This window comes from Periophthalmus magnuspinnatus, chromosome 10 (assembly GCF_009829125.3).
Source record: "Periophthalmus magnuspinnatus isolate fPerMag1 chromosome 10, fPerMag1.2.pri, whole genome shotgun sequence".
NCBI classification, from domain to species: Eukaryota; Metazoa; Chordata; class Actinopteri; order Gobiiformes; family Gobiidae; genus Periophthalmus; species Periophthalmus magnuspinnatus.
In genome coordinates, this window is record NC_047135.1 from 36,816,929 (window position 1) to 36,840,216 (window position 23,288).

Sequence of the window (23,288 nt, forward strand, 5' to 3'; positions counted from 1 at the left end):
GGCTGAACATTATCCGCACATTTGTGTGGCATCTGTCTCATAACGACACTTAACAAGAGACACTGGAGCTTTAAGCGCCGCCTGAACATCACCGCCTGAACATCACCGCCTGAACATCACCGCCTGAACATCACCGCCTGAACATCACCGCCTGAACATCACCGCCTGAACATCACCACCTCAACATCACCGCCTCAACATCACCACCTCAACATCACCTCAACATCACCGCCTGAACATCACCTCCTGAACATCGCCGCCTCAACATCACCACCTCAACACCACCACCTCAACATCACCACCTCAACACCACCACCTCAACATCACCGCCTGAACATCACCGCCTGAACATCACCGCCTGAACATCACCGCCTGAACATCACCGCCTGAACATCATCACCTGAACATCACCACCTGAACATCACCGCCTCAACATCACCACCTCAACATCACCTGAACATCACCGCCTGAACATCACCGCATGAACATCACCGCCTGAACATCACCGCCTGAACATCACCATCACCACCTGAACATCACCTCACCATCACCTCAACATCACCGCCTCAACATCACATATCACATATATCACAGATATCATGTACCAGCTATGTGAATCCCATGCTGCCCGCCCGCCGCCCTCCCGCTGCCCACCCGCCCGCCGCCCACCCGCCGCCCGCCGGCCGCACGCCGCCCGCACGCCGCCCGCACGCCGCCCGCACGCCGCCCACACACCACAGTCTGGACCTCTGCCCGTTTTTTAAAATCCACAGTCACATCAGTGATATCTATAATAATGTGTCTTTTATTACAGCCTCGTAACAGCGCCGGGATAAAACACACTTAACCAGCGGCCTAATGACAGAGCTCTGAAGCTCTTATTTAGTAACATGGATTACTACACATTACACAAAGCCCATTCACAAGAGAGGCTCCATTAACCACTCCATTGGCTGCTGCTATTACTCCCTCTTCAACGCTACACACGCTGATAACCGCCACGGCGTTTAGTTCATAAAGACAAACACGATGGTGCCATTCAAAGGCTGTGTTCTGTGCACTCAGGTGTGGCTAACGCTCCTCTGCCTGATTTCCTCTAATCTAAAGATAATGTTTGGTGAATGAAGAGGAGCCTGAACGCCCACATGGTTCTGGGAGCAGCTGAAATCTCTAAAAACAAATAAAAACATCTGTGTTTTTACAGCGCTGCAGAACTTCAGAGCATCTCCGCAGAGCCATTCATTCAGTTTATTTTAGTCTTGAGAACGAGTTTTTACAGTGCACAGGGACGACAGGGCTCGTCTGATATCACACATAAACAACAAAAACACAATTACATCGACAACATGAACCAACGCACAGCAGATCAAACATCTAGAGTTTTTATTTATATTAAATATCTGAATGTTAATCTACATGAGATTCACTGCACACAGACACACATCACACAGACACATACACACATGCACACAGACACACGTCACACATGCACACAGACACACATCACACAGACACATACACACATCACACATGCACACATCACACACTCACACAGACACACATCACACAGACACATACGCACACATCACACATGCACACATCACACAGACACATACACACATCACACATGCACACAGACACACGTCACACATGCACACAGACACACATCACACAGACACATACACACATCACACATGCACACATCACACACTCACACAGACACACATCACACATGCACACATCACACATGCACACATCACATATGCACACAGACACATATGCACACATCACACATGCACACATCACACACTCACACAGACACACGTCACACATGCACACAGACACACATCACACAGACACATACGCACACATCACACATGCACACATCACACCCACACAGACACACATCACACATGCACACAGACACATATGCACACATCACACATGCACACATCACATATGCACACAGACACATGCACACATCACACATGCACACATACACATACACATGACACATGCACACAGACACATATGCACACATAACACAGGCACACATCACATATGCACACATCACACACTCACACAGACACATACACATGACACATGCACACAGACACATATGCACACATCACACATGCACACAGACACATATGCACACATCACACATGCACACATCACACACAGACACATACACACATGACACATGCACACAGACACATATGCACACATCACACATGCACACATCACACAGACACATACACACATCACACATGCACACAGACACATATGCACACATCACACATGCACACAGACACATATGCACACATCACACATGCACACAGACACATATGCACACATCACACATGCACACATCACACTCACACAGGCACATACACACGACACATACACACAGACACATATGCACACATCACACATGCACACATGACACATAGACACATATGCACACATCACACAGACACATACACACATCACACATGCACACAGACACATATGCACACATCACACATGCACACACTCACACAGGCACATACACACGGCACATACACACAGACACATATGCACACATCACACATGCACATAGACACATGCACACAGACACATAAACACATGACACATGCACACAGACACATACACACATGACACATGCACACAGACACATATGCACACATCACACATGCACATAGACACATGCACACAGACACATATGCACACATCACACACTCACACAGACATATACACGACACATGCACACAGACACATATGCACACATCACACATGCACACATCACACACTCACACAGACACATACACACGACACACACACACAGACACATATGCACACATCACACATTCACACATCACACAGACACATACACATATCACACATGCACACAGACACATGTGCACACATGCACACCGACACACATGCACACATCACACATGCACACATCCCACACTCACACAAACACATACACACATGTCACATGCACACAGACACATGCACACATCACACACTCACACAGACACATACACACATGACACATGCACACAGACACATATGCACACATCACACATGCACACATCACAAACTCACACAGACACATACACACATGTCACATGCACACAGACACATATGCACACATCACACACTCACACAGACACATACACACATGACACATGCACACAGACACATATGCACACATCACACATTCAGACATGCACACAGACACATATGCACACATCACACATGCACACATCACACTCACACAGACACATACACACGACACATGCACACAGACACATATGCACACATCACACATGCACACATCACACAGACACATACACACATGCACACATCATACATTCACACATGCACACATACACACATCACACATGACATATGCACACATCACACATACAGACATCACACATGCACACATCACACACGTGCACACATGCACACATCATACATTCACACATGCACATGCAACACAGACACATATGCGCACATCACACATAAACACATCACACATGCACACATGCACTCATCACACATACACTCATCACACATGCACTCATCACACATGCACACATCTTACATTCACACATGCACACATACACACATCACACATGACATATGCACACATCACACATACAGACATCACACATGCACACATCACACACGTGCACACATGCACACATCATACATTCACACATGCACATGCAACACAGACACATATGCGCACATCACACATAAACACATCACACATGCACACATGCACTCATCACACATACACTCATCACACATGCACTCATCACACATGCACACATCTTACATTCACACATACACACATGCACGCATACACTCATCACACATGCACACATGCACACATTCACATATCACATGTCACACATACACACACACATATGCATACATAACACATGCACATATCAAACATGCAGCTCGCACATCACACATGTACACACATCACATTCACACATACACACAGTGCACATACAGACATCACACATGCACACGTCTCCCAAGAACACATCCACACATCACATATCACACATACACAGACCTCACACACGCACACATCACACATACACACATGCACACATCACATATGCACGCATCATACATCACACATGCACACACACATACACATATCACACAAGTACACAGACACACATCACACAATGTGCATTATTATTATTATTATTATTGTCAAAGCCTCTCAAAGCTCTACACTAGAGTCATTCATTCATTTCCACACTTGGTGATGGTAAGATACTACTGTAGCCACAGCTGCCCTGGGGCAGACTGATGGAAGGCTGCCAATCTGCGCCATCGGCCCCTCCGACCACCACCTATCATTCGAGCACACACCACTTTCATACTAGGCAATGTGGGTGAAGTGTCTTGCCTAAGGACACAACGACAGAACTTGGTCCGAGCGGGACTCGATCCTCTGACCTTCGGGTTGGGACCAACACTCAACCACTGAGCCACTGTCGCCCCAAATATCACATATCACACAAGCAAACAGACACACATGCACACATCACACATATCATACAAGCACACATGCACACAGACACACATCACACATCACATGCATACATCACACATGCACACATCACACATGCACATATCATACAAGCACACAGACACACATCACACATACACACATCACATGCATACATCACACATGCACACATCACACATGCACATATGATACAAGCACACAGACACACATCACACATACACACATCACATGCATACATCACACATACACACATCACATGCATACATCACACATACACACATCACACATACACATATCATACAAGCACACAGACACACATCACACATACACACATACACATATCATACAAGCACACAGACACACATCACACATACACACATCACATGCATACATCACACATGCACACATCACACATGCACATATCGCACACGCACACATCCACACATGTACACATCACACATGCACACCCATACACATCACACCCGCTCATATCACACATCACATACCAGACGTCATCCGCACGCATCACAAATCACACATCACACACACATCCGCACACATCACACCCACACATATCACATGTCACACATCTCACGCACAACCACGCACATCACATAGCACACATAACACCCGCACACATCACATATCACACGCACACATCACATATCACACATCACCTGCACACCCACACACATTATATATCACCTGCACACATCACATATCACACATGACACGCATAAATCATAAATCACATATCACACATCACATCACATGCACACTCACACATCACAGATCACATGCACATATCACATATCACACGCACACATCACATATCACACGCACACATCACATATCACACGCACACATCACATTTCACATATCACACATCACATATCACACGCACACATCACACAGCCCATCACACCCACCACATATCACACGTACACATCACATATCACACGCACACATCACATTTCACATATCACATATCACACGCACACATCACACATATCACACGCACACATCACATATCACACGCACACATCACATTTCACATATCACACATCAAATATCACACGTGCACATCACACATACACACATCACATGTGCACATAACACATATCACATATCACACGTGCACATCACACATATCACATATCACACGTGCACATCACACATATCACATATCACACGTGCACATCACACACATCACATATCACACGCACACATCACATATCACACATCACATATCACACATCACATATCACACGCACACATCACACAGCCCATCACACCCACCACATATCACCCACCACATATCACACATCACATATCACACGCACACATTACATATCACACGCACACATCACATTTCACATATCACACATCACATATCAATCACACACATCACATTTCACATATCACACATCACATATCACACGTGCACATCAACCATACACACGTGCACATCACACATATCACACGTGCACATCACACAAACACACGTGCACATCACACATATCACACATGCACATCACACATACACACATCACATATCACACGCACACATCACACATATTACACGCACACATCACATATCACACGCACACATCACATTTCACATATCACACATCACATATCACACGTGCACATCACACATACACACATCACATATCACACGCACACATCACACATATCACACGCACACATCACATATCACACGCACACATCACATTTCACATATCACACATCACATATCACACGTGCACATCACACATATCACACGTGCACATCACACATATCACATATTACACGTGCACATCACACATCACATATCACACCCGCACAGATCACACATACACACATCACCGTGGGGACAAACACACAATTGTTTGACTTGCTGACGTTGTTCCTACAGTGTTTCACGCCGTGATGTAAGCAGCGGCGTGTTCACCCAGAGAACAGCGGCTGGAGCGCTGATCTGCAGTGACAGCGGTGGGAGGATGTCCCAGAGGAGCCTGCCTTACATAACACTGCACAGCGCCCCCTCCTGGGACCGCTGTTGTCACACGCCTTCACCTGCTGCTGGTGAGGACTGAACATGAACAAAGAGCCTATGGATAAAACTACTTCATTCATAATTGAGCACAGGCCCTGGAAAAACCTCACCTGACTTTGGATTATGGAAACGTCCGTAAGGCTCCGCTTGAGTTTATACAACCAGCATCACAAATACAAATCAGCATCCAAACACAAACACTTGTGCACTAAATGAGGAGTTTAAACCAGCCCCAGGATTAAACAAAGGCCAATGGAAACAGCCCTGATCATTTTCTATTATGAGCATTTCGATCAAAAACTATGTTTCACTTAAAGAAAGATTTGAATGTCAAAAGCAAAAACAAAACTCACAAAACCAAAGAAGCCCGACACCCCCGGCCCACATCGGACTGGAGCTTTATAAATCATCTATAAATCATAGATACAACTATATATACGACTGGTGCTGCCTTTGTGATTGACTTCACCACATACACTAAGACTAATCCTGGAAATAAACCTGGACAAGACTGGGATAAAAACAAGAACTTGAACAGGACTAAACCTGGTCTACATCAGGACTGAAGTGAGCTCCAAACTGGACCAAAGGGTGAACACACTTATCCCTTTATGATCCAGATACAGGAATTATTAAAATAACAGTCCTGATCATTGTGTTTAACCGCTGCAGCTGCAGATGTAAACATTCTGCTTTCACTTTCTCTCTTCAAATGTCTCCATCAGCTGTGGCTCCTTTTCTCATTTCTTAGAAGAGCCGTTCATCTCTGATCCTCATCACATGACAACAGACCCCACCTCCTGCATCCCTCTCTCCCTGTTTCCCCCGCCCACTGGTTCCCACTACTACTCCTGCTTCCCACTACAGACCCCGCCCCCTGCTTCCCACTACAGACCCCGCCCCCTGCGTTCCCATTACAGACCCCGCCCCCTGCGTTCCCATTACAGACCCCGCCCCCTGCGTTCCCATTACAGACCCCGCCCCCTGCGTTCCACTATAGACCCACAGATGTGCACAGATCCACACTGACACGTTTACTCTGCAAAAGTGTTATTACTTTAAAGAAAACACTATGACACTGCACTGCACAAACACAGAGTAAACTCCTCCTTCACCTCTAAAGGAGGAGGAGCAGCTTCCTTAGCAGCAGAGGAGAAGAAAGCTGGATGCCCTCCCAGTGTTTATCCCTGTCACACCAGAGTAAAACTCTCCAGCTCCGTCAGTCACACGAGCACGGCAACTATAAAAGCACAAATATAAAACAAAAGAGAAAGCAGTGAGTGGTTGGAGAGAAAGAAGGAAGAGGAGAGAGGGAAAGAGAGAGCCGGACGGAGAGAAAGAGGGAAGAGGAAAGAGGGAGAGAGAAAATCTGACAGAGAGAAAGGGAAGAGGAGAGAGGGAGAGCGAGAGAGTCAGATGGAGAGAAAGAGGGAAGAGGAGAGAGAGAGTCTGACAGAGAGAAAGAGGAAATGAATGTAAGTCAATGTGTTGTTCCCAAAAAGTATGGAAGCCCAGCATGTGCACATGTGCAGTAAAAAGGCCAAATATAACGTCCGTCTGTGTGATTCTTTGTTATTCTTTGGTGCATTATATCTTTATATTACACTGTTTATATGAAGCCAGTGACGTCTGTCTCCAGAAAACACAAAAACAACACAGCAGAACACGACTGTTTCAAATATTAGGGGACATTTTTAAAACCAAAAGAGTCTAATTCAAACTATTCTACATTCTACGAACAATACGGTGCTGTCTTTAGCTTCTCAAAGTTTCAGATCTGACGCAGATGCTGCTCGCGTCCTGCTCATTACCACATGTTTATGCTCGGCTAAAATGTCTTTACTCTAAAACCGGAGAGTCATCCACTGCTCTCAGCGAGATCTTTACATCTCTGACATATGTTTGAAAATATCCCAACTAAAACCTCTCCAATTAAAAAATAAAAGCGCATTAAGGAAGACACCGCAATAAGACGATTACTCATGACGACAGACCCCGCCACCTACAGACACCGCGCGAAAAGACGATTAATCATGACATTAGACTCAGTTATATTAGGTCTCATTAAAAACAGTTAACAAAACAACTCCAAACCTCCAAACTTCTGCCACAGGAACCTGAGAGGAACCTGAGGGCGCTGTTAGACTAGAATAATCAACAAGAGACAAAGCCCTCTATAGACCCCGCCCCCCACAGACCCCACCCCCACAGACCCCATCCACACAGACCCCGCCCCCACAGACCCCGCCCCCACAGACCCCATCCCCTGCTTCCCCTGCCACACGGGCACACAAGCTGCCAATGGAGGAAGGAGTTGGACAGGTGCAGTTCAGATGTGACAAGTGCAGGGATCGACAGGTGCACCATTTGTCTGTCTAAATGAAAACTGATTGACAGGTGCACAGACTGACAGGTGCAGGGATGGACAGGTGCAGTACTTGTCTGTCTAAATGAAAACGATCCAGCCTCTTTCTTTCGCCGCAGTGATTAATTGACAACATTAATAATAAAAGCTTGCTCTCTCCACTTAGGATATCGATTCACACGTCTTCAGCTGATGATGCAAGGAGCCGATCAATCCGAGTCCTCCCTCGGCTCCCTCGGCTCCCTCGGCTCCCTCGGCTCCCTCTCGCTATTACCTTTCTAAATATAACTTCTCTCTCCTGTTTTTACTCAGGAAATGAGCCGAACACTTAATAAAGGAAGAGCGCGGACTTCACAGACGGACAGAGATTAATGTTTGTGATGGTTATAGTATAGACGAGGTGAACGTCTGTAAAGGCGATTGAATCGAACTGTAACTGTAAAACTACTGATGCGACGCTGGAAGGTGAGCCTGTGTTTACATGATGTGGTGGTCTGGAAGAGCGAGAAGCAAAGGAACAAAAGAAATCTGAAATGTAGCTCTGAGCATGTCTCTGTCTGTCTGTGTCTGTCTGTCGGCTAGCTTAGCATCAAAATCCCCTGCTCTAAAGCCAGACGACCGGAGAACTGAAGCCCACGCTGTCCACACACACGCGCACGAGACACACACGCGCGCACGAGACACACACATGCACACACACGCCGAGACACACAATACACACACACACAGCACACTCGGGCCTGCTCTATCCTACGCTATTGATCCGCTCCCCACTCTTCATTAGAAAGACACATTGAAAGGACCGAACGGCGCGTTGGCCTGATGCTGCTGCGCCTGTCTACGCAAGACCTAGAGACGACAAGTTTCATCTGCTCATTTATATATTATTTAATTATGTTTTCCTGTAGCTTGTTGCCGTGGCGTTGTCAGGAGCGGTGGTACTCGGATGAGGTCCATTCTGGGTGTTCCTATGGAAACTCTGTCTCACTGTATATTATTAGGCATTCTCCAGTGAACGGCTCAGAATAGGAGGATGCACATCTCGTCTGCTGCTATGGCGCAATTCAACCTCTACACAAATACCCGCATGTCTTTGGTGATTAAACTGGAGACGTGGACCTCGTTAGGGCCTGGGGTACTTATCGGGAAGGCTTTTCCTGGTAAAGATACTTGTACTCCTTAGGGTTAGGGTTAGCTCCATACACTGCCAAAAACACATTAACTTCAAACTCCACAGTAACTGAAACCCCAAGAAACTCTGTCAAAGCAAAATTCAGCTACAAACACAGTATTTTTTAAGATCTCCAAGAAATGTGAATGTTTTATAGCTCCAAGGTTTGTGGCTGAGTGTAATCTCACATGTGTACGGCCTGTTCCACTGCAGCGCGGTCCATAGCGCTCTTTTATATTCTTTTATATTGCTTGTTTTGTATGTGTTCATGCTAATCTATTTCTCTAAAGAGGCTGACCATCAGGTCACACAGACTCCAAACAGCACAATAAAAAAACATCTACTATCAAAACTCAGACCTCAGACACAGAATCAGCTGCAGGAGTCGAAACGGGGTAAACGACGAGGGAGTTTTCAAACCTATATTTGATCTACAGTAGATATGACAAACAATGCAACACTGATAAAAGAAGCACTTCAGAACAATCACACCTGCTTGTTTCCATGGAAATATTTTTGCTATGTCCGGAATGTTCCATGTGTTACGTGTTCCATAAGTGTGGCATCAGATCTTTGGAAAAGCAAGCCTGCTCTCAGTAGCAGTGCATGTTTTGTTGTATTTGTGGCTGAATTTGGTTTTATAACTTTCAAAACAATGAATTAAATGTTTTAAATGCAAAGATATGAGGGACCCTGAGGGGTTCTGAGGGACTCTGACAGATTTTGAAGAACACTGAGAGATTCTGAGGGATCCTGAAGGACACTGAGAGGTTCTGAAGGACGCTGAGAGGTTCTAAGGGACCCTGGAGGACCTTCAGGGATTCTGAAGGACCTTGAGGGGTTCTGAATGACCCTACAAGGTTCTGAAGGTCCTTGAGATGTTGTGAGAGACCTTGAAGGACCCTGAGAGGTTCTAAGGGACCTTGAAGGACCCTGACAGGTTCTGAGTTATCCTGAAGGACCTTGAGGGCTTCTGAAGAAAACTTAGGGGTTCTGAAGGATCCTGAGAGGTTCTGGGGGACCCTGATGGACTTTGAGGGGGTTCTGAAGGGCCCTGAGCACTGACCTCTGGAGTGGAGGTCTGCTGCTCCCCGGCTCACTGGTTTCTTCTTCACTGCTGATGAGCGGTATACAATGTGTGTCCTTCCCTGTCCCCCCACCTCCTCTTGCACCACCTCCAACCCCCTCTCCAATGGCTCGATGTAAAACTCCTCCTCCTCTGTCCGGATCATCCCAGCCTGAAACACACAAACAGAATGGCTTAGGCAGAACTTTTCCATGCGTATAGCTGTTTGAAATGCTTCACAGTATGGCATTAATGTTCTATCTATCCCCATGGAGACAACTGGCATCACCAGACTATGTTGCCGTTGAGATCTGTAGAGAGGCATCCATGATTTTAAAGGTATGTTTCTATCATTAAGAACACCTGAAACTGAATACATGCAAAACTGATACATTTAATTCTATACAGTGGAACATTCCAGTCAAATCAATATCATCTCCATAGAGACAAGTAGGTGGCGGACCCTCCAACAGAAACTGTGTTACATCTGCTCAGGCACATGTGGCTCACACCACATGAGGCCCACAGCACACATGTGGCTCACAGCACACATGAGGCCCACAGCACACATGAGGGCCACAGCACACATGAGGCCCACAGCACACATGTGGCCCACAGCACACATGAGGCCCACAGCACACATGAGGGCCACAGCACACATGAGGCCCACAGCACACATGTGGCTCACAGCACACATGAGGCCCACAGCACACATGTGGCTCACAGCACACATGAGGCCCACAGCACACATGAGGGCCACAGCACACATGAGGCCCACAGCACACATGTGGCCCACAGCACACATGAGGCCCACAGCACACATGTGGCCCACAGCACACATGAGGCCCACAGCACACATGAGGGCCACAGCACACATGAGGGCCACAGCACACATGTGGCTCACAGCACACATGTGGCTCACAGCACACATGAGGCCCACAGCACACATGAGGGCCACAGCACACATGAGGCCCACAGCACACATGTGGCCCACAGCACACATGAGGCCCACAGCACACATGAGGGCCACAGCACACATGAGGCCCACAGCACACATGTGGCCCACAGCACACATGTGGCCCACAGCACACATGTGGCTCACAGCACACATGAGGCCCACAGCACACATGTGGCTCACAGCACATGAGGCCCACAGCACACATGAGGACCACAGCACACATGAGGCCCACAGCACACATGAGGTCAAAGATCAGCTCTGGGCTTTTTAATGACGTGGTTTGAGCAGAGGTCAGAGGTCAGACTTTGGAGGACTAATATCTTATTATTTTGTTGTTGTCTTCATTGATCTGTCACATCTTTTGTACATCTGGAGTAAACAGAGTCAAATCTGACCCAAAGCACAAATCAGTTACACATACGTCTTTTTTTTATACATAAAGCACATGTGCATAAAATATACATCACATTAACATCAGGTATAAATAAAATATACATCACATATACATCAGGTATAAATAAAATATACATCACATATACATAATATATACATCACATCTATACAACATACACATCATATATACATAACATCATGTATACGTAATGTATACATAACATCACATCTATATAACCTATACATCACACACACACACACACACCCCCACACACACACACACACACACACACACACACACACACACACACACACATCATGTATATAGAACATATACATAACATATAAATCACATATACATAACATATACATCGTGTATACACCACATATAGATTGCGTGTGCATAACATATACATAACACCATAACATATACATCACATATGACAAACAAAACATATTACAATCTGATTGGACCTGATTGTGTCAGAATACTTTACAAAATACATTTTACTGCAGTATTCAGTATTATGTAACAAAATAAATATAAAAGTATTCTTCTTCAGGCTGTAAAGCAGCTCTGCGTGTGAACAAGTCTCTCCATGGCCAAAGTACATTTCCCACATGTTAGAGCCACATGAACCATCTCACACTCTGAGGACTTCAGGGACCAGCCTCCTGGTTTAGTCCTGGTTTAGTCCTGGTTTAGTCCTGGTTTAGTCCTGCTTCAGTCCTGGTTTAGTCCTGGTTTAGTCCTGGTTTAGTCCTGGTTTAGTCCTGGTTTAGTCCTGGTTTAGTCCTGGTTTAGTCCTGGTTTAGTCCTGGTTTAGTCCTGGTTTAGTCCCGGTCTCCTGCTGGTGTCAGAGTCAGGGCTAGTTTTGTGCAGCTAAAAACGTGGAGCAGATGTGAAATGGCCTCTACTTTGACAGTGTGTAAATCCAGGCTCTGCTGAGCTGTGCATACGACTTTTATTCTGCACTTTTCTACTTTAATGTTAATTCCATGTTGATTATTTGTTTTGATTTGATGTACAGTATTGTGATTTTAATGTCCTTCATATTCTGTAAAGCACTTTGAATTACTTTCTGTACCAATTGTGCTGTACAAATAAACTTGCGCTGTCTTGCCAGGCGTGTCCAGACTGTGGGCGACTGTCTGTTTGGACATTTGTGACTGGACAGAGCCCAGAGCGCCACGTGACACGATGCAAATAAAGAAGATACTAACAAAGTACACGAGATAAACCTCCTGTTATGTTTTTGTTCAGTTTATGTTCAAGCTGTGATTAAGAAAACTTTATGGGTCATGTGATTTAAAATGGCGGCGTACAGTGACGGCTGACTCTGACTTACTCGAGTACAATAATACTCAAGTACTCTACTCTGTATTTCTGTTTGTTTATTTTCTTATTTTTATTTCAGTTTGTTTATATTATTGAGATTTTAGACTCATGTGACTCAAGATGTTTTTATCTGTAAAGAATTATTTCCATGGAAACAAATCCAGGCACATTTTTATAACAGTTTGAGATGATTTTCATATGATTACATATGATTTTGTATGATCACAAAAGATTATATATTATCATATGATTACATATGATTTCATATGGTCACATATGATTTCATATGATCACATTATACATTTTATTCACCAAACTCAGCGACAGCAGACGTCCAGTGACTCGATGAAGTTTCTCTGTGACTCTTTAAATGAGCCAAAGAAACCTCATGAAAACAGATTTTTAAAGCTCAAAGAACAGACTTTAAAGCAGCTCTTTGTGTACAAGTCTCTCCATGGCCCAGGTCCAAAGTGCATCTCTGACATGTTAGTGTCATATGAACCATCTCACACTCTGAGGACTTCAGGACCGACCTCCTGCTGGTCCAGAGTCAGGACTAAACCTGAGGAATCAGTGTTTAAAACCTGGAACATTCTTCCTGAAGATGTGAGACAGGACGCTCTGCTCTGTCTGTGGCTCTTTGTCTGTCCTCCTCCCTCCTCCTCCTCCTCCTCCCTCCTCCCTCGTCCACCCCCTCCCTTCCTCCACCACCTCCCTCCTCCTCCTCCTCCTCCTCCTCCTCCCTCCTCCCTCCTCCTTTCTCCCTCCTTCTTTTCCCAGAGTCGTGGCGCGGCATTCTGATCGGAGCTGATGGATCTGATGGTGCATGTGTTCTTGCTCTAGAATACCAAGCAGTGAGAAGAGGAGGAGAGGAGAGAGTGGAAGAGGAGGAGAGGAGAGAGTGGAAAGGAGGAGAGGAGAGAGTGGAAAGGAGGAGAGGAGAGTATGGAAGAGGAGGAGAGAAGAGTATGGAAGAGGAGGAGAGCTGTGCCAGAGAAAAAGAAATAGAGGAAAAATGACATATGGGGGTTATGAGACGGAGACATATCGATCAAAACAAGAGGAGGGAGAAAGAGAGAGGAGAAGAGGGAGAGAGGGGAGAGGAGGGAGAGAGAGAGGAGAGGAAGGTGAGAGAGGAGGGAGAGAGAGGAGAGGAGGGAGAGAGAGAGGAGAGGAAGGATAGAGAGGAGGGAGAGACAGGGGGAGAGGGAGAGGAGGGAGAGGAAGGAGAGAGAGGAGGGAGAGACAGGGGGAGAGAGAAGAGGGGTGAGGAAGGAGTGAGAGAGAGAGGAGAGGAAGGAGAGAGAGGAGGGAGAGAGACAGAGGAGAGGAGGAAGAGGGGAGAGGAAGGAGAGAAAGGAGGGAGAGAGAGGGGAAAGGAGGGAGAGAGAGGGGAAAAGGAGGGAGAAACAGGAGGGAGAGAGGGGAGGGAGAGAGAGAGGAGAGGAAGGAGAGAGAGGAGGGAGAGAGAGGAGAGGAAGGAGAGAGAGGAGGGAGAGAGAGGGAAGAGGAAGGTGAGAGAGGAGGGAGAGAGAGGAGAGGAAGGAGAGAGAGGAGGGAGAGAGAGGAGAGGAAGGAGAGAGAGGAGGGAGAGAGAGGAGAGGAAGGAGAGAGAGGAGGGAGAGAGAGGGGAGAGACAGGGGGGAAAGAGGGGGGAGGAGGGAGAGAGGGAGAAAGGAGAGGAGGGAGAAAGAGGAGAGAGAGGGGGGATGGAGAGGAGGGAGAGAGTCGCTACTGGACTTCTTTGAACAAAAAATGAAGTGAGTAAAGCATCAAAGTGTGGCGGTGTCTTCATCTCTGGGGGATCACACTCGGCCTTGTCCAAACACTGTCCAGATCAAACCGTTCAGACGACGGTCTGTCCGGTGAAACACATCTGCAGATCAGTATCAGGAGAACGTACCACGGAAATTAGAGATTCTGGAGCAGTGGACCTGGTTCATCTGGATGCACCGCAGGTCTCCTCTGATAGGTCAAACACTGAGAGGCCAAAACAGATCTAGAGCAGTGTGTTTTTAGAACTGAACTGGCTGGAAACATGAGCAGTGTCAAAGATAATCTGAAGTCTGAATATATTTAAAGTCCTCCATGTGCTGGTCTTGGATGGAGAATTAGATTTTTACATAAAAATTACGAGGTGTGTTTCAGCTGATTCATGCGTTTCTCCCATAGTTTGTGTAAAAAAGTGGATTCAGTGACGTCACCACAGCGCTCGGCCAAATGAAGCTCATCGAGGCGGCAAATGTGGAGCCCAGTTTTGGAGCAACCAAAGAACCAATCCAGAGCGAGGCTGTCGAAGGTAACGCCCCTTTTGCATATCAATGCTGTCAATCAAACCTGTTGTTAAGGTTAGCGTGAGCGACCTCGGGGGAAGAAGCATGAGTGTTCATATAAATGCTGCTTTCACCTACCCCCTATCTCTGCCCCCTGCTCTGTGATCACTGATGATGTGGGGTTGCCATTTTTCAACAATATAAACAAAAATTCCAAATGTGCTGCTTCAGTGAAACGTCGCTACCAACAGTTTTGAACAGGATTGAAGCAGAAAACCACATCAAGCTTCATAATTCAACAGGAAACAGAAGAACGTGACCTGTGTCAGATTTGTCTGTGGATTTAAACGTTTGTAGCTCCGTATCTCACAGTTACACGCCGCAGCGTCCGGAAGGCCGCACGGGCAGAGGCACGGTGGCCTTGGCTCCGTTGGCGTTCTGTCCCGGGACCGCCGTCTTATTATTCTAAATTCATGGGGCTCTTTTGGATCCTTTGGGTGCCGCAGAGTGAAAACGCCCGCTTCCCTTTTGAGACGCAGCTGCTTTGGCTGATTGCTACAGATTTGTACATCACAGAGCGGAGACGTGGGACTTACCGGGGATATGTCTCATCTGGAAACACTGAAGCAATAGCTACACGCTGGATACAAGACCACCTGTTCAATGGGTTTTTAATAGCACAATACAAGGCAGCGCCCGCTGCATTAAACAGTAACAGTCCTGTCCTTTATGAGCACAAACGGGCTTTATATCTCCCTCTAATGTGTGCGTTATGTCTGTCACTACAGCAGCGTGTGTGTTATAGAGACATATTATATATAATGTATGAGTAAAGTGCAGTAAATGTTTCCACGGAGCTCGGACTCATGAGACGCATCTTTAAAGGGGCTGTATGTCACTTTTCCAGTCCAGATGCTGGACGACAGGAGACTTATTTAATTACAAAAATACTTTTTTACATTCTTATTGTGAGCAGAATTGCCTCTACGCAGATCTGACCTGTAAGTTGGCCTGGTGGTGTCCCCTGGAGGTCTGCATATAGATGGATACGTTTAATGCCACACTATGGAACATTTTAGGCAAAGGAATAAGATCTCCATGGAGATGAGAATATGGTGGAGCCGCCACCATAAATAATAATGGCTTACACTTGTAATGCGCTTTTATAAAAGTTACAGAGCACAGGTTTGAATCAGACCAATTCTGCAAAGTGACGTTTCAGAGCGTTCCACCGTGTTTCAGAGCGTTTCACCGTGTTTTGGAGCATTCCACCATGTTTCACTGTGTTTCACCGTGTTTCGGAGCGTTCCACCATGTTTCGGAGCGTTTCAGAGCGTTCCACTGCACTTCACCACTTTTCAGCACATTCCACCGCGTTTCAGAGCGTTCCACCGCGTTTCAGAGCGTTCCACCGCGTTTCAGAGCGTTCCACCGCGTTTCAGAGCGTTCCACCGCGTTTCAGAGCGTTCCACTGCACTTCACCACTTTTCAGCACATTCCACCGCGTTTCAGAGCGTTCCACCGCGTTTCAGAGCGTTCCACCGCGTTTCAGAGCGTTCCACCGCGTTTCAGAGCGTTCCACCGCGTTTCAGAGCGTTTCACCGCGTTTCAGAGCGTTTCACCGCGTTTCAGAGCGTTTCACGGTGTTATCAATGCCTCCCCTCAACATTTACAGTCACACTTACACATTACACATATTTACACACTTTCACACATTACACAAATGTACACATATTTACACACATTTACACACACACATATTTACAGAGAGAGGGACTGGAGCAGAGGATGATGAGGTGAGGATCAAAGTTAGTCAGGGCCTCAGAGAGTGTGTTTATGTGTGTATACGTGTGTATGTGTGTATATGTGTGTATGTGTGTATATGTGTGTATGTGTGTATATGTGTGTTTATGTGTGTAGGGGTGTGTTTATGTGTGTATATGTGTATATGTGTGTTTATGTGTGTATATGTGTGTATGTGTGTATATGTGTGTTTATGTGTGTATATGTGTGTGTATGTGTGTATATGTGTATATGTGTGTTTATGTGTGTATATGTGTGTATGTGTGTATATGTGTATATGTGTGTATATGTGTATATGTGTGTTTATGTGTGTATATGTGTGTATGTGTGTATATGTGTATATGTGTGTGTATGTGTGTATATGTGTGTATATGTGTATATGTGTGTATATGTGTATATGTGTGTTTATGTGTGTATATGTGTGTATGTGTGTATATGTGTATATGTGTGTATATGTGTGTTTATGTGTGTATATGTGTGTATGTGTGTATATGTGTATATGTGTGTGTATCTGTGTATATGTGTGTATATGTGTGTTTATGTGTGTATATGTGTGTATGTGTGTTTATGTGTGTATATGTGTGTATGTGTGTATATGTGTATATGTGTGTTTATGTGTGTATATGTGTGTATGTGTGTATATGTGTGTATATGTGTGTTTATGTGTGTATATGTGTGTATGTGTGTATATGTGTGTTTATGTGTGTATATGTGTGTATGTGTGTATATGTGTATATGTGTGTATATGTGTGTATGTGTGTATATGTGTGTATATGTGTATATGTGTGTGTATGTGTGTAGGGGTGTGTATGTGTGTATATGTGTGTTTATGTGTGTATATGTGTGTATGTGTGTATATGTGTATATGTGTGTGTATGTGTGTATATGTGTGTATGTGTGTGTATGTGTGTATATGTGTATATGTGTGTTTATGTGTGTATATGTGTGTATGTGTGTTTATGTGTGTATATGTGTGTTTATGTGTGTATATGTGTGTATATGTGTATATGTGTATATGTGTGTGTATGTGTGTATATGTGTGTATATGTGTGTATATGTGTGTTTATGTGTGTATATGTGTGTTTATGTGTGTATATGTGTATATGTGTGTTTATGTGTGTATATGTGTGTATGTGTGTATATGTGTGTATATGTGTATATGTGTGTGTATGTGTGTAGGGGTGTGTATGTGTGTGTATGTGTGTATATGTGTATATGTGTGTTTATGTGTGTATATGTGTGTATGTGTGTATATGTGTATATGTGTGTGTATGTGTGTATATGTGTGTATGTGTGTGTATGTGTGTATATGTGTATATGTGTGTTTATGTGTGTATATGTGTGTATGTGTGTATATGTGTATATGTGTATATGTGTGTGTATGTGTGTATATGTGTGTATATGTGTATATGTGTGTATATGTGTATATGTGTGTTTATGTGTGTATATGTGTGTATGTGTGTATATGTGTATATGTGTATATGTGTGTGTATGTGTGTGGGTGGGTGTGTGTACGTGTGTGTGCGTGGGTGTGTGGGGGTGTGTGTGTGTGTATACACACACACACACACACAGTCCTGTACAATACTGAGGCAGATTTGGGTTTGTGGAGATTAGGAGCACGACGTCACGACGTCACAGTTTTATTTAATCTCGAGCTCTAAATTGAACCGCGCTCCCTCTCGAGCGTCGTGCCGAGTTTGGCTCTGAGGATTATGAACATGGATAAAACCAAAAGCAGATTAATAATTACGTTTGTAAAGAAAGCTATTTAAAACACGTGAAGATGTTTATAACTCCTGAAAAACACTTACGCCTCTGTCAAAGGAGCTAGCGGATTTATAAGAATCATGTTCGTTTAAAACATTAATCCGATTTCACTGAATTCAATTATCCAGCGGAGTGTTATTATGTGAATGTGGGACAGGACGGAACAAACACACGTATATTTGATTATTATTTCAAGTCCCGGTTTAGGAACATCTTAAACAGCGAGCGCCGAATCGGGCGACCGAAATCTGATACAAAACTGTGTCAGCGTAATGTGGATTTAAGCCACGAAGAAGAAGATTCACACTTCAGCTCATTTCCATAAGTGAAACAGTGACAGAGCAGCTCCTGCAGGGGGCGCACAGCTCAGAGTCTAGACCAGACATTCTGCTGCTAAAAACATTTCAAAGTCTATTTCTGGAACCAAACTCACCCAATAACACCAAGCTAATTTAATAATAATAATAATTTAAAAGCACACAATATAAATATGTTTAAACTTTTCCGGTCAAGCTCCACTCGAGATGTTTTCGCTGGAATGTTCCATTGTGTTTTATTTGTTTATTTGTGTCTCTTGAATTGCTCCAATTACAAATGTTTTTATTGCTCAAAAATACAGAGGCAAACATGATTCAGTATGAGGTCGCCTCACACAGATCTGACCTGTAATTGTCTCCATGGAGATAAGCTCAGTGCCATAAAGTGAATGCAGCAATAACACCTCCATGGAAACGAGCAGGTGCCGATCATCCACTAGAAAAATTACACAGTGCGGCTTTAAGTGAAACTCAAACGACTCGAGGAACAGAAACAAGCTAAAGAACGAGGATCCTTATTCTGGTTCTACTGATCTATGAACCTGTGGATTATCAGTTCTCCAGTATGTTCTCGTCTGAAGTATCTGACGGTCATGTTCCAGGGACGACCTTTGACCTCGTCTGAAGTATCTGACGGTCATGTTCCAGGGACGACCTTTGACCTCGTCTGAAGTATCTGACGGTCATGTTCCAGGGACGACCTTTGACCTCGTCTGAAGTATCTGACGGTCACGTTCCAGGGACGACCTTTGACCTCTTCTGAAGTATCTGACGGTCATGTTCCAGGGACGACCTTTGACCTCGTCTGACGTATCTCACATCAGACATCAGTCTTTGGAGCAGATAGCCACGCCCCCCAGGTCCCGTCGTCTTGTGCATTGTGCCGCCCGCTGGAGCCAAACGGCGGTGTGATTTACGGCGCAGATGAGTTAGCGACCGGGGCGGGGGAGGGGGGTCAGGACAGCGCTCTGCTCATTACACTGAGTGGTCTCTAAAACGGTCACTCCCAATAAAAGAAACAGAACGCCGCCGCCGCCGCCGCACACGCGTCAGCTGTGTCCTTGTGTCCTTTTCACGGCTGCAGCTCGGACCATGTGATCTTCTGTCTAACCTCAGTCTAAGGTCTTTTTTCTAATTAGAAACAACAAAAACATAAACATTTAATCATTTCTTCTTCTAAAGTCTCAGGCTGTAGGTTTGTGGATTAAAAACGCCCAGGACGATGGAGTTTCACAATATAAAGAGGAGCCAGAAGCTCTGAAACACATCAGCCCCGTTTCACTCACATGACTCCAGCTTCAATATTTCCCTGGTTCTACTGCACAGCTCAGAAGTCTGGACGGAGAAGTGTTTTAAAACCTGTTGTGGTCTCAAAATTCAAAATGATTTGTCAAGAATAAACAATCTAAAATATATAATATTTAATTGTATTAATTTCATTTCATTTGGGGGAGTCTGAGGCACGTGATGGAAAAAGGAAACAGCTGAAGCCTTCAGAGCCTTTTCAAACAATAAACAAACATAAACAAACCACAGCCTCAAACTGGACAAACACATCAGCTCTGTCCTAACGTCCAGTTTCTTTCTGAGGCTCGTTGCTAAAGTGAAGCTCGACCTTCCACAGGATTTAAAAAAACAATCCACACATTTGTGACGTGGCATCTGGATTATTGCATTTCTTTGTCTGTGGAGCTGGATCAAGGCTCCCTGCAGCGTCACAGAATGTCCAGAACACGGAATGTCCAGAACACGGAATGTCCAGAACACGGAATGTCCAGAACACGGAATGTCCAGAACACGGAATGTCCAGAACACTGCAGCCTGAGACAAAAAACACAGTACTGTATAGTATTGTGTGTACAGTACATGTATATAGTACTGTGTGTACAGTACTGTGTGTATAGAACTGTGTGTACTACTATATACACAGTATTGTACACAGTGTTATACACACAGTACTGTACACACTGTAGCCTTGCATCTGCACCACAGTATCTCACTTTTCAAATAAAAGGTAATTGTCTACAAAACTGCAGAAAATGATGCAGATGTTTTTTACATCGATAACATTTGTGTTTTTTCTTGTATAAGGAACAGTATAATTCATGATTATAAATAATAAATAGAATCATCCTGTAAAACTGAGAAGTTCAACTTCATCAAAAGTCGGAGTGAAAAGTGCTACACAAATCTTATGTATCTCTGTGTGTGTATTTGTGTATATGCATGTGTATGTGTGCATATGTGTGTGTAGGGGTGTGTGTGTATGTGTGTGTGCAAGGGTGTGTAGGGGTGTGCGTGTAGGGGTGTGTAGGGGTGTGTAGGGGTGTATGTGTGCATGTGTGTGTCTGTGTGTGTGTATATGTGTGTCTGTGTGTGTCTGTGTATATGTGTGTGTCTATGTGTGTGTGTATATATGTGTGTGTGTCGGGGTGTGTCTGTGTGTGTCTCTTCTGCCTTGGTGCTGCTGGGGGCCACTGCTCTGGTCCCGGTGCAGACTCCAGACAGAGTGAGTCCACACACACATCAGTGTGTTTGGGCCGGGTCAGGCCTTCGATCGGCCCGTGGTGTGTGTGTTCTGAGACTGATAAATGACCACGATTAGAGGCAACTGACCGCTCTATTATTGCGATGTAAGAGCAGCAGAACAGCTGTTATCAGCAGTGTGTGATTAATACAACAGCACCCACATGAATTACACACAACAAGCTCAGCTCTGGGAACAAGGCGTCATAATTAAAACCTGTGTGCGCGTGGCATTTAGGCGTGTTCAACACTCTACGTGTGTGTGTCTGTGTGTATGTGTGTGTACATGTGTGTGTAGGGGTGTGTGTACATGTGTGTGAGGGGGTGGGGGGGGGGGTGTAGGTGTGTGTAGGGGTGTGTGTGTATGTGTGTGAGTGTGTGGGGGTGTGTGTGTAGGTGTGTGTAGGGGTGTGTGTGTAGGGGTGTGAGTGTGTGTATTTGTGTTCACACAGAGTTTCATTCAAATGTTTGTCTGTGTTTCACTGTTTAACTAAACCAGGACCAAACCAGGACCAAACCAGGACCAAACCAGGACCAAACCAGGACCAAACCAGGACCAAACCAGGACCAAACCAGGACCAAACCAGGCCTGGCAGTTTGAGTCTATGAAGTGCCTCCATTTATTTATTTATTTTATTTTATTTATTTATTTATTTGAAGGACAGTGTGCAGATA

At 45.0% G+C, this 23,288-nt stretch overlaps 1 protein-coding gene across 2 annotated transcripts in view; it reads right to left on the reverse strand.

Annotated features, from left to right (window-relative positions):
• Window positions 1-23,288, reverse strand: part of LOC117377400 (A disintegrin and metalloproteinase with thrombospondin motifs 2-like) — a 135,364-nt gene that overhangs the window by 71,167 nt on the left and 40,909 nt on the right. For both annotated transcript variants that reach the window (XM_055224775.1, XM_055224774.1), the window contains exon 3: window positions 11,235-11,406. In XM_055224775.1, coding sequence (XP_055080750.1) covers window positions 11,235-11,406 — 172 coding nt within the window. The remainder of the gene's footprint in view (window positions 1-11,234; window positions 11,407-23,288) is intronic.